We start from the raw sequence: 14,131 nt of genomic DNA on the forward strand, positions 1-14,131 counted from the left end.
GATAAGTTTTGAGGTTTTACTGAGGGAGGGCTATTGTAGTAATTTGTCACCACGTGCATGACACATGCAAATCTAAAATTAACAGAGTTGGACGGAGTTAATTCGCAAGGGGTGTAAATGCAACAATACATAATACAGGGGTAGTAAGTGCAACTCGTTGAAACTACAGGGGGTGTGTTCGCAATTAACCCTTTATTTTTTGTCCAACTAATATTTTGTCTGTTGATAGCAGATATATCTTGAATGGTGGGTGTTTGACTTCTTTCCTGATTTCTTTTCTTTGTTATATTGGTAACGGATCTTAACATTTGACTGGTTATACTCGGTCATCATGATAGTTTTGTTTGCTTAGAATTTGCATACTGTTGTAAAAAACAGCATGGAATAAAAGATGTGAAGCTATCGAAAAGACATGAAGTTACTCTTGTAAAAGACAGCATGGAATAAAAGCAGGAACCACCATGTGGGAATGTAGCTGTCCACCATATCTTAGCATCTGAAGTTGTCCTATTGACGGTTAGCTAGCTTTATTCAGCTACATTTGGTGGGCATTTCTTTTGCATAAATTGAAATTATCATGTTTGCTGACCTTTCTAAACTTTTACTGAGTTCTTATATTGGAAATTCTAGAGTTGTAATTATGGATCTACCTAAGTAGTTTCAAGATCTTGTCACTTTTGATAGTTGCCTCTAAAACGATCATCCATTCTCACTTTCAATTGAACTTATTTCTTTCGTTGAATGCATATGGTACTGAACACCAGAGATGGCAAAACCTATTAGTTAAAATTTTGCAAGTTCCTCCAGCCTTCGCACTAGCAACTTTCTTCCTACCACTGTTCTGCCAAAATGCCCTCCCAATCCCACAACGGAGCCAGCCAAAAACCACCAGAAAACTCTTCATTCTTGACGTTAGGACTCGGAGATGGTTTTTTCAATTGAAGTAGCACATGTGAACCTTGGATCTGGAGCTTTGGTTCATCAAACAACATCAGTCCATGATATGTCTAGTTTCGGAGGTTGTCTGATAAAGGTTATGTAAAGGAATAAAAAATTGATGACATTCTGAATTTGTAGTACTGCTTTTCAAAATTTTCACCTTCTAATGTTCAATAGATATTTGCATCAAACATGTCAGAGTAGTTCTCCCTGCAAAAACTGGTATACAGCTGTACAGCTTCATATAATTCATTGATTTAATGTAGTTTTGTGTTGCTTTAGTAATGATATCCTGGGAAAAGTGGCATGGATGATATTCTTAGCATCTAAACTACTGCACTGAAGGACTTATCTAAAAATTAAAGGACTGATGCCTTTTCACAATTAACATACCTTTCTGTACAGCTACAAGTAAAAATGAGTTAAATCATGGTAATTGAGATAACATTGACAATGACGTACATTTATATTATTAATAAATCAGTGTTTTTGTTAGGTTATAAAATTATAACCCTCAACTCTCACAATTGGTATACTGTGAGGGAATTTAAGATGATATCATAGTAGATCAGGTTCGATTCCTATTGCCAATTTTGTTTTGTATTTTTATTGGCACTGTTCAATTAAGGGTTTAATATCAAACACAATTATATTGGTAAAACTATTAACACGGTTGGGAGAAATGATTTTCCAAATAATTGGTTTATAGGTTTTTTCGTAGAAAAGTTCTTAATGAAGTTTCCACCTTTAATTAGGTTATAAAGTATCAAAATCTAGAGAATGTTGAGAAGCATGTTCCTTAATAAGAATTGTGAAGACTGGTTTTAGAAGTTCATTTAATGTTGTTCCGGCCAGCTATATCTTTGAATTATAGTTGGATTGGTTAAAACTTAGAGATTCGTATGTATTATATAGCAATAAAATCTCCATCTGGCAGCTGAGCTGGCATGAGATAGGGGTGCAGGGCAAGGTTTGCATAGAAAGAAATCTGTCAGATAGTACATTTTACATTTCGTCTTCTGCATTTTTAGTGTCCAGCTTTGTAAATTAATATTCCATGGTCATCACTGTTTTCATATTATTTGTGGCTTTATCACATAATTAATTTCCTCTTCATCTTTGGTTTTTTGTTGGCAGGGAGCTAAGCATTTAACTGACTTTCATCCATGCTTTCTACCTCTTCCAAACCATGTCTGTCAGATTTCATCTGGGCCCAATTATGACTACTACTCCTCAGTCATGCGATTTATAATATCATCACCTGTGGTATGCAGATTATTTTCGATGTTTATGGGTTCTTACTTTTGGATGCTTGTAAAAAACAGGCATAACATTTAATTTCTTTTTTTTTCCTTTTACTTGCTAAAACCTAAGGTACTATGCTAACAATATGCCATGTGTTTGCTGGTGCTATGTGAAAGTACAAAACATTATTGAAATCAAATGCTTCATTATCTTCTGCAAGCCACACTTTACCCTAAAACAATGATATATTAAAAATATTTGGTTTGATAAAATTTTTTTTAGTATTAACCTAAAGTCTGCTCTCCATTCATGCATGACAAACAAGATGACATTTTCGTTCAATTAAGAAATGTGATAAATTACAAAATTATATACATTGCGTGAAGCTACTTTTTCTAATTTTGGAATCTGAGAAGAATTATCTTCTCAACTTATGATCGTGACAATTTTTTTAATGTTCTCATGAGAGTGTATGTGTCAAACTTCTACATCAGATATGACCTATGAGTGGGACATGATTTTATCGATCTTACTGAAATTGGTCTCTTTGGTTAGACCTAGTTACATTCAATATTTGCTGCCTAGCATCAAGAAATTATTTTCAATATTTCACAAACATCATGCCTACCAACAGGCAAGACTTGTGCAGTGAGCACAATTCGTTCTATATCCTTTAATTTGCTTTTGTGATATCTCAAAGGCATCTGTTTTGAGTGATATTATATTCTGTTCTACTTTGTTAAAGAGCACTGAGAATTCTAACAGATGCCTGATGCCGTTGTGGATTACAATTTATCAACTGGCAAGTGGCTAATAGTGCAGCAACAAAATGTTCTGCATGAACGAACAAGGACTTTATATGGAACTTCTTCAACTACTATGAAAGACAAATCCCCTTCTCCAAAGAGCTTTGATGCCACACTAGAAGCTGAGAATCCATGTGGTATCTGGAATGAGCTCTCTGAGTTCTATACATGTGATCATTATGATGTCCCTTCGAATGATGAAATCTTGGTCCCCTTGACTGTTGTGTATTCACAGAAACACAAGCAAGAAGGTAATCCAGGGCTACTTCATGGCCATGGTGCCTATGGCGAGCTACTAGACAAACGCTGGCGAAGTGAATTGAAAAGCCTCCTTGATCGGGGTTGGGTAATTGCATACGCTGATGTCAGGTTTGTCGTTTGCATCTTACTTTTAACAACATCTTCCTTTTTGCTCCATGAACATAACCTGTTCAAGAGGGGTCACTCTATTATATTCGTTACTGCGATCTCCATAAATAACATTCTCAATCTTGCAATTGTTTTAGTTCTTCTATAGGCATTTTTATGTTTTCCAATCTTCTACCCTTTAAGAAGAAATCAGATTTGATATTTTGACTGATTATGGCATTTTTCGTATCTGTTTCATGGAGATGCAACTGAGCTGGTTGCTAGCTATCCAACGCCATCTTCCGTTGTCTTTGCTTGTATAGAAAGTGAAAATGTAAAACCTTAAATACAACATTGACGGAGCTGATGGCACATGGGCAAATGTAGTAGTTAATTATGGGGAAAAGTGTGAAATAAGATATATGAATTTGGATTTTTCTCAGCATATGATCTTATAACATCAAATACAATTTTTAAAAAGAGAAAATAACACTTAATATATTTTAAAAGTAGTCAAGTAACTTGTTTCCTTAACAGATAGGTTAATATACGAAGGTTGCAAAATTATACAAGGATTCAACTTGATCGCACAACACAGATTAGTGATATGAGACATTAGCATTAAGAAGTGGAGGAAAGCTAGTAGTAAGAATAGACTAGACACTAAATGGTGGAGCTTGAAGGAAGAAAAACATGGTTCGTTTTAAGGACAGAATGTGCGTATTATGTCCGTGAAAGTGCACTTCTATATATGTCTGTACATGTGCATGCATTGACACATGTTCTTTTTCATAAGGGCTATAACTCTAATTGTCACTAACACATTGGTATTAGACATTGCTGATAAACTGGCTTTTGTTCTAGTACTCTGCCCCATGTGGAAATTAATATGCTATAATGACCCCTGACGCTTGTTTATCCAATTTTAGAGGCGGTGGCGGCGGTGGTAAGAAGTGGCACCAAAATGGCATACGTATGAAGAAGAAAAATTCAATTCAAGATTATATTTCATGTGCTGATTTTCTAATTGAGAAAGGGATTGTTCAAGAAAATAAGCTTGCTGGCTGGGGATACAGTGCTGGGGGCCTTTTAGTTGCTTCTGCCATTAACACTCGTCCAGACTTATTTCATGCTACAGTATTGAAGGTATTCATATGTTTTACCTTTTTTCTCTTATGGTTGCTAGTTTAACCTTCTCCCTTTTTAGTTAATGTTTGTTTGTTCAACAAATTGTTTGGATCTGTTTAGCATTTCCAAGAAGATGTTTAGTTGACAGCCGCTTTGCACATGTGAAAGTCATTTGTTAAATTGCACGTGTCAGCCATTGTTAGCACCTAAAGTGTTGTTTCTCCTTATTTCATATTATATGAGCAAGCACAGCAGATTGTATGATGGTTGCTAGAACTTTGGAGAAAAAAATGGTGCATATTTTCTTGACTTTAGGGTTACAAGTGAAGCTGCACAAATGAAGCTAGCAGATTGTATGATGGTTGGTTACATCTAATGAAGGCCAGCAATGACAGTTATGGAAACTCAGATTTTCTTTGATTGGGTAAATCACGGTTTAAATAGGAAGTCTAGTTGCAAGATGTAAGAAATGATTAGATAATCCTATTTTGGTGTAGCTTTTATTACTTATTAACATGGCATACATGTTCGTTGTGATTATAGTTACAATAATCAAATTGTTTGAGACTTCCCATCAAAATGGCATTGGTTTCAACTCACAAGGCTCCATGAAACACTTTAAATGGTAATTTTTCAGTCAGGTGTCAGCCTGATATGGACCAACTGAATTGGTGTGAAGCTCTTGGTTTATAGGAATTATGGCAGTTTAAAGCAAGAAGTAATAGCTCCAGAAAACGAAATGTTTTAATCATTGAAAGAAATGCTTTCAGTAGAGTGTTATAGAATCATCTAAGCATTTTCCATATCATGAAGTCCATTCTATTACCAAGAGGCTCCAGCGAAGGGTTGTTTGGCAAATTGAAAGTATGAAAATTATTTATTTTTACAAAATAACTGTCACATCCCCATCAGCATGCAACTGAAAGTATAAAAATAAATTATTATTAAAAGCACAAAAGTGAAGATGGCATGGCAAAATAAGATTTTATTAATAAATATAGTTAATTGCTTATTTAATTAGAAGTGGTCCAACATTTTCACTTTCATGTGACTTTTTAGGGAAAGTTAAAATTGCATTAAATCCTATGTGGAAATCTTTTTGCATTTCTTTTTCATAATCACTTGCATACAAACAAACACTTAAAAAGTGTTATAAGTGTCACTTTCTCTCTTCATTTTTCACTTGTATACGAACAAACACCCCCAGTTCACGAAGATCTATAGCTGGCTGTAGCCTGTCAATCAACCGATACTAAGGCTCTGTGCCAAATTTCTAGCGGGTATAAGTAACAAAGGGTTTCATGCCCGAGAAACTTTGATGCTCACTGCTCAGTTGACAGGTAAACCTACTTTTTGTCATGCAGTTTAAGCTCATGGGAGAAGGATATCTTTGTGCATTTAAAATAGAGTTTCAGTGGATAAAGTTGGATATCTTTCACTGCCAGACTGCCAGTATGTATGGGTGGTCCCAATTTATGTCCTCGAGCAGTAGAAAGAAAGAAAACCTATGCCAATACAAGGAATACATACGTGGACACACACACATACAACATGTGTTGTACTTGTTTGTTACTATAGTATTTAACTTTTTTTTTCTTTCTCTAGATGTTAGCTATTTATCATTAATTCAGTGCTCTTTTCCTGTATAGGTTCCCTTTTTAGATGCATGCAACACTCTCCTCTACCCTATTTTACCACTTCTACCAAGTGACTATGAAGAGTTTGGATATCCTGTGGACCTTGAGGAATTCATGGCCATTAGGAACTATTCCCCTTATGATAACATTCAGAAGGATATTGCATACCCAGCTATATTGGTGACATCATCTCTTAATACAAGGTAAATCTTGCCTGAATATAATTTGAAGTTGCTTTGATTCTAGTGCTGAAAGTTTTTAATTGGATAATTTGCTAGCACGTGAACTTCAACTTGTGATAGATTTTTACATGGAATTTTACCATTGCCATGAGGAAGGTTCATGCATATTTACCAATTTCAGGACTAGATTTCTTATGGCAGGTTTAACTTGCTTCAGTATAAGTGATTACTCTTAGGTATGACTAGGTTTAATTTGCTTTTGGATCATAAAGAATTGAGATGTTCTGTTGTTTTTCTCCTACTGAGGTTTTGGTTGGACGCTCAATGAAGCTAGATATTTTTTTAGCTGACTTAGGTGCACTCATCTGCCTTTAATGTCAATTTAGGGTCAATGAAGTACATTTTTCTACACTAACATCATCTCTTACTCCATGTTTCCAACATGTACATTGTAGTCTGCTCATAATGGTAGCTGTTGTCTATGGTTACTGAATATCATATTATTTCTAACTGCTTGAGATTTAGATATAGCTGGCCAGGATTTTGTGCTGTTTTGATCCCATAATAAAAAATCACAAGGAAACGATCAGGACCAAGATTGTGATTAACAGCATGATATTTTTGCAGTTATCATGCCTCTGGGAGGTGATCAACCTCTATTAAGGGTTATTTTGGTGTCTACTTTTGTTTACAGATAAGTCCCTCATCCAAAATATTTTTTCAGAGAACAACTTCTACGTGTAAGAAATTCTTATAGCATGATTAACAGAATTTAACACTCGTTTACATACTAAAACGAGATTGAATAAAATGGTACATACCTTCTTCCTTGTCCACTCCACAACACAAAACCAAGATGATGGATTATTATCACAGGACTTGATTATTGATCATCCATTGTGTGTGGACAAGTGACTCTCTTTATAGAACTCCTACCATCAAGGAGGACTTGATTATTGATCATCCATTGTGTGTGGACAAGTGACTCTCTTTATAGAACTCCTACCATCAAGGAGTTCATAACTACCAAATGTAGTTATGTCGTGGACAAGTGACTCTCTTTATAGAACTCCTACCATCAAGGAGTTCATAACTACCAAATGTAGTTATGTCTTAAAAAAACCACCAAAGTAGTTAATTCTAAAATTCAAATTCAAATTGCTATTAATGTCACATAATAGAATATGAAGAATCAAAATTCTAACATTCTCCCACTATACTCAAATATTCTATTAATGTTCTAATGACATAACAATATTGCAACTATACTTTATGACTAAACAATTTGTTGCAATTGAATAAGCAAAATAATTAATTCTTAAGCAACATCAAATAAGTCTAGACATAAAACATAACAAACACTTAAACATTAACGAGCCCCATGTTGCTTACATGATCCTTAAATGGAATGACTGATATAGCTTTAGTCAATGGGTCAGCAATCATGAACTCTGTTCTTGTGTGTTCAAACTTCGCAATGTGATCACGAACTCGACCTTTAGCGTTAAGGAACTTGATGTCAATGTATTTCGATTGACTTCCGCTTTTATTGTTGTTAGCAAATGCAACCGCAGATGTGTTGTCACAATAAATAAGCAATGGTTTTAAAATGAGATCAACCACTTTAAGCTCCACAACAAAATCCCTTAACCATGATGCCTGTGATGACGCCTCGTAGCAACCTATAAATTCTGCTTTCATAGTCGAGGATGTAACTAAACTTTGTTTCATATGTTTTCAGGATATTGCACCTCCAGCAAGTAGCAAAATATATCCCGAAGTAGATTTTCTTGTATCCTCGTAACCAGCCCAATCAGAATCTGTATATCCAATCATTTCCAAATGATCTAAATAACTATATGTGAGCCTATAATCTTTAGTTCCTTTTAGGTATCTCATTATCCTCTTGACAGCTTTTCAATGAGTCATTCCATGATTATTTTGATACCTTCCCAACATTCCTACTGAAAAGGCAAGATCTGGTCTTGTGCAAACAACCGCATACATAAGACTTTCAACTACAGAAGCATATGGAATGTTTTTCATTTCTTTTAGTTTTGAAACATTGCTTGGACATTGATCCAAACCAAACTTGTCACCTTTGGAATTAGGTGCATCTTTAGGTGCACAATTCTGCATTCCAAATTTATCCAAAACTTTGTTAATGTAAGCTTTTTGAGATAATCTCAATTTTCTTAGGGATCTATCTCTGTGAATCTCTATTCCAATGACATAAGAGGCTTCACCTAAATCCTTCATTTTAAAGTTTTGTGACAAGTAAATTTTAGTCTCATGTAATAGGTCATTATCATTACATGCAAGTAATATATCATCAACATATAGGACTAATATAACAAATTTACTCCCACTGATTTTAACATATATGCATTCATCCACAATATTCTCTATAAAATCAAATTTAAGAATTGTATTGTGGAATTTTATATGCCATTGACGGGAAGCTTGTTTAAGCCCATATAATGATTTATTTAGCTTGCAATATAATTGATCTTTTTCGCCCAAAATTAAATCCTTTGGATTGTCTCATGTATATTTCTTCCTCAAGATCACTATTTAGAAAAACCGTCTTCACATTCGTTTGATGTAACTCTAAATCCATATGAGCTACTAATGTCATAACTATTCTTAAAGAATCCTTAGAAGAAACAGGAGAAAATGTTTCATGAAAATCAATGTTTTCCTTTTGGGTAAACCCTTTGGCTACAAGTCTGGCTTTATATCGTTCAACTTTACCAGATGAGTCTCGTTTTGTTTTGAATATCCATTTACAACCAACAACTGAGACTCCTTTCGGTAATTCAATGAGATCACATACTTTATTCTTTTCGATAGACTCTAATTCTTCTTTTATGGCATTAAGCCATAAATTAGAATTTTCTCCATTAATGGCTTGTGAAAACGAAGTAGGATCATTTTTAGGTCCTACATCAGTGTTAGACTCTTAAAGATATGCAACATAGTCACTAGGTATTGTTGGTTTTCTGATTCCAAAGGATCTTCTTAGTTCAACTTGATTATCCAAATTTTCTTGATTTTGGAGAACCGGTACCTCATGAATTTCCTCAACATGAGGAAGTTCGTCATCTATTTCATTTTGAATTATTTGTTCATTAACTTGATTTGGTGTGTCTTCTATAATAGGCACAATTCTCCTTCGAACAAATAATTCTTTACCTGTAGATGATGAACTGTGATTCTTTATTTCTTCAAAATTCTCATTTTACGAGGAAACTCATCAAAGGTTGAATCCTCAAGAAATTTAGCATTCCTAGCTTCTACAAACTTTGGTGTGTGCAACGGATAATAGAATCTATATCCTTTTGAATTTAAAGTATACCTAATAAAGAAGCCACTTTCGATTCTTGAATCAAGTTTCTTAATGTGAGGATTATATATTCTCACTTCAACTCGGCAACCCCATGCGTGCATATAGGTTTCCATTCTTTCCAAATCTCAAAAGGAGTTTTTGGAACTGCTTTTGATGGAAGTATATACACAACAGTCGTAAGTGTTTCACTCCAAAAGGATGACGGTAGATTAACATTACTAATCATGCTTCTAACCATATCCATTAGTGTCTTATTCTTTTTTTTAGCCACACCATTTTGTTGTGGTGTACCCGACATTGTGTATTGATAGTATTGTGCTATAATACCTTCACTTTTAAGGAATTGGGCAAACAGACTTGGCATTTGTTATTTTTCGGTGTATCTCTTATAGTACTCTCCACCCGTATCTGATCTCACAATCTTTATTTTCTTGTCTAATTGATTTTCTACCTCGACCTTATAAGTCTTAAAAGCATCTAATGCTTCAGACTTTTCACTTAGGAGGTATAAATACATATACCTAGAATGGTCATCAATAAATGAGATGAAATATTTTTGACCATTTAGACAAAGAGTTGGAGATGGTCCCCATATGTCTGTATGAATAATTTCAAGACATTCTGTATCCTTTTAGAATCCTTTTTAGTAATGTTAGTTTGCTTTCCCTTATGCAATCCACATATGTACTAAAGTTAGTAAAGTTTAGATTAGAAAGAATCCCTTCATTTACTAACCTTTTAATTCTATTAACTAAAATATGGCCTAATCTCTTATGCCATAGTATAGAGGAGTTTTCCTTAATGATACTTCTTTTATTGCCAACATTATCGACGTTTAAAGAAAACAAATTATTTTTAAAGTTTGTGTCTAAATCAAGCTTGTAAAGATTTTCAAATAATATTCCAGAACCAATACAAACTTCGCCTTTATATAAAAGAAATCTATTAACATTGAAATTAATTTCATAACCACAAATACTTAGTTTTGATACAGAAATCAAATTTCTTGAAAATGAAGGTACATAGAACACATTTTTCAAATCAATTACATAACCAGATTTTAAAATAAGTTGATATGTTCCCACGGTCTTTACAAGTGACCACATCCCATTTCCTGAATAGATGTCCGACTCACTTGTCGTCGGTGTCCGTTAGGTTAAAAACCCCTGCATAGTATTGATAACATGAATTGACGAACCAGAATCAATCCATCAAGTATTATTAGGAACATGACTAAAATTAGATTCGAAGCAAACATTTAATATGATATTACCTTTCTTCGCGAGCTATTTCTTGTATTTCAGGCAATCTTTCTTAACGTGTCCTCTTTTTTTACAGAAGAAGCACTTTGGACCCTTATCCTTGAACTTCATAGGTTGTTTTCCTTTAACCTTTAACAGATCAGATCCATTTTTGCCTTTAAATGCATTTTTCTTATCATGAGTTGTTATATTAACACTTTCTATAACCTCATGTTTAAGTCTTTCTTCTTCTTGAACACACATGGTTAGGAGCTCATTTAAGGACCAATTCTCTTTGTGTGTGTATTGTAAGAGATCTTGAAAGGTCCATACTCCATTGGAAGTGAAGAAAATATGAAATGCACTAGAAATGATTCAGATATATCAATTTTTAGAGGTTTAAGTTGGGAAGCAATATCCTTTAATTGCATAATATGTATGCACACACCCTTACGAGTATCATATTTCACATTTGTGAGTTTCTGAATCAAGGTTGTAGCCATAGCCTTGTCACAAACAATAAATTACTCCTCGATTGCTTTCATGAAATCCTTTACCCTATCAAATTCAGGAATTGATCCCCGAATACTTCGACTAATATGGGATTTCATAAGCATCATACTGAGACGATTTGCACGCTCCCATTTTTCAAATTCAGCCTTCTTACTTGGTTTCGTAGTCTCCGTGGGAGTAGGAGGACATTCTTTATGGAGAGCCAAGTCTAGATCTAAACATCCCAATTTTAGAAGGATCTTGTCCTTCCAATCTGAAAAATTATCGCCGCTTAGAATCAAGACTTCATTAACTGCAGAAACAGGAACAACTACATTGAAATGAAACAAAATTAATGCTACAAAAATTAAACTTTATTCAAAGTAATGACTTTTAACCTTCCTGTGGGTAGAGGTCCTAAAATGCATAGATTCATTATTTAGTCTTTAATTAAGAACAATAAAAGTTTGATTATAATGAAAGAAAATGTCCATACCCGTGGGTATAGGAAATTTCCCCATTATAAACAAATATGCTTTCTTAACCCAATAAATTTACATAGATCATTACTTCCCTGTGGGGTATAGCAGAGATATATGTAAATATAATTGCAACTCTGAATTGAATTAACATCTTTAATAATGAGATATAACATATATTTTCAAGACTTATAGATGCTGTGACCATTCTACAAATTTAAACTTAATCCCATTAAAACAGTCATTATAAAATCATTCAATCCAAAAGAAAATTAAATTGAAATGTAGGCAGTTTGTTCAAATGGAAATTCGGAACTGCAATGTAATAAGAGAAAAAAAATTCTTTTTTTTATTATCAAACCCAAGACCACCAAGGCCCTTGTCAAGATATATTAATATTGGGGGATTTGAACCTATGACCTTGGATTCCTCACTCAAAATTCTTACCACTAGGCTACTTTATTAGTTGGTAAAAGATGATTCCAAGTTCTATAAAACCTTCAATAGTACAGAAAACAAATTGTACCAAAATGAATTCGGGAAAATAACAAACTTGCATCATATAATGGCTCTGATACCAATTGTAAGAATTTCTTATGGCATGATTAACAGAATTTAACACTCGTTTACATACTAAAACAAGATTGAATAAAATGGTACATACCTTCTTCCATTGTTGAATGTAATGAACACCGAATTACCGATAATTGTTCTTCCTTGTCCACTCCACAACACAAAACCGAGATGATGGATTATTATCACATGACTTGATTATTGATCATCCATTGTGTGTGGACAAGTGACTCTCTTTATAGAACTCCTACCATCAAGGAGTTCATAACTACCAAATGTAGTTATGTTTAAAAAAAACTCACCAAAGTAGTTAAGTCCAAAATTCAAAATGCTATTAATGTCACATAATAGAATATGAAGAGTCAAAATTCTAACAATTGATATGGTGTTTGGGGCATCTAAAATTCTTATGAAAATGATCAGTATTTGGAATGGATTTTCAGTGGAGAATGGATGTTTACTATACCAATTTTTACATAACATTGATAATAAATAAGAGTACCATGTAGAGACCTTTTCTTCTTCTTAGGGGAATTGACAAGCAGGCTGCACGAGGGACCTTTTTCTCCTTCTTTTCTCTTTTGACGCAAGGCCGCAGTTCTTTTTTACCAAGTAGCTTATGATGGAATATTGAGTATCACTTTCTTCTAGAAAGGACATATTATTGCTATTGTTCTCAAATTACAAATAACACTATCCGATGCAATATTAAGTGCCGTGTGCTATTCCTTACTGCAGGTTTGGCGTGTGGGAAGCCGCCAAGTGGGTTGCAAGAGTTCGTGAGCTCACGGTCTATGATCCTAGGCGTCCAGTTCTACTCAATCTAACAACAGATATTGTGGAGGATAATAAGTATCTCCAGACCAAGGAGTTGGCGATGGAGACTGCTTTTCTTATCAAAATGATGACTGATACCTAGATTTGTTGCATCCGTGCAGCTGGATGTTTCAATGGGGTACACACATCCTGTGAATATCATGCTTCCCAAGTTTATGATATTGGTATGAGATCATGCTAATTGCTGGACTGTAGATTCGATGGAGGTATTTGATTTAGAAGAAGCTGAGATATCTGTGAAGTTGTTTGTTTGGCGTGCAGCCGTATTTGGAGGAAGCCATTGACAAAGAGAAGGCAGAGTCTGCAACTTTCCGCTCACCAGCTTATATTACATTTTTTTTATTTGGATAAAGGGATAGTAATACTGGGCTTAATGTAAGCTTGTTGTATAATCATGCTCTTCGTACAATAATTGAGGTATCGTATGCAAGAATACATATCGTTGCATAAGTGATACCATCTTCTATGCATTTGGTGCAAAGTTTGCGTTATTAATTTGTCGACGATGTCATCTTTTCACATTATTTCCGAAATTAAGTGGGGAAGTGACTGTCTACTGCTGGATTAGGCTGATTCTAATTGCAAAAAGGATTATTTACATTCTGCTACATTGTGGTAAGATGTAATTATACAGCTAATCTTGGAGTCTATGTGTCCGTGTCCGCAGGGACGATACTAAAATTACTGACTGAAATTATATAGGCAACCATAATAAAAGTAAATAGGGTTACTCAGGGTTATTGGAGTAATCTAAAATCAATAATCTTAGCGTTATCTGTATAGATACATAACTACCATGAGTTAAACGCCAGAAAGTTGTACCATGAGATGTCCGGTGTTGAAAATAGTGTTATTGAAAATAGTTAACACTATGA

At 34.3% G+C, this 14,131-nt stretch overlaps 1 protein-coding gene across 1 annotated transcript in view; it reads left to right on the plus strand.

Moving 5' to 3' along the window:
• The window catches only part of LOC109834247 (dipeptidyl aminopeptidase BI), a 26,523-nt gene extending 12,711 nt beyond the window's left edge, over positions 1 to 13,812 (plus strand). Inside the window, 5 exon segments of the mRNA XM_020402225.1 lie at positions 2,077 to 2,205; positions 2,950 to 3,359; positions 4,268 to 4,484; positions 6,116 to 6,306; positions 13,158 to 13,812. Coding sequence (XP_020257814.1) covers positions 2,077 to 2,205; positions 2,950 to 3,359; positions 4,268 to 4,484; positions 6,116 to 6,306; positions 13,158 to 13,338 — 1,128 coding nt within the window. The 3' untranslated portion in view covers positions 13,339 to 13,812.

Source organism: Asparagus officinalis, chromosome 3 (genome assembly GCF_001876935.1).
Source record: "Asparagus officinalis chromosome 3, Aspof.V1, whole genome shotgun sequence".
Classification (NCBI taxonomy): Eukaryota; Viridiplantae; Streptophyta; class Magnoliopsida; order Asparagales; family Asparagaceae; genus Asparagus; species Asparagus officinalis.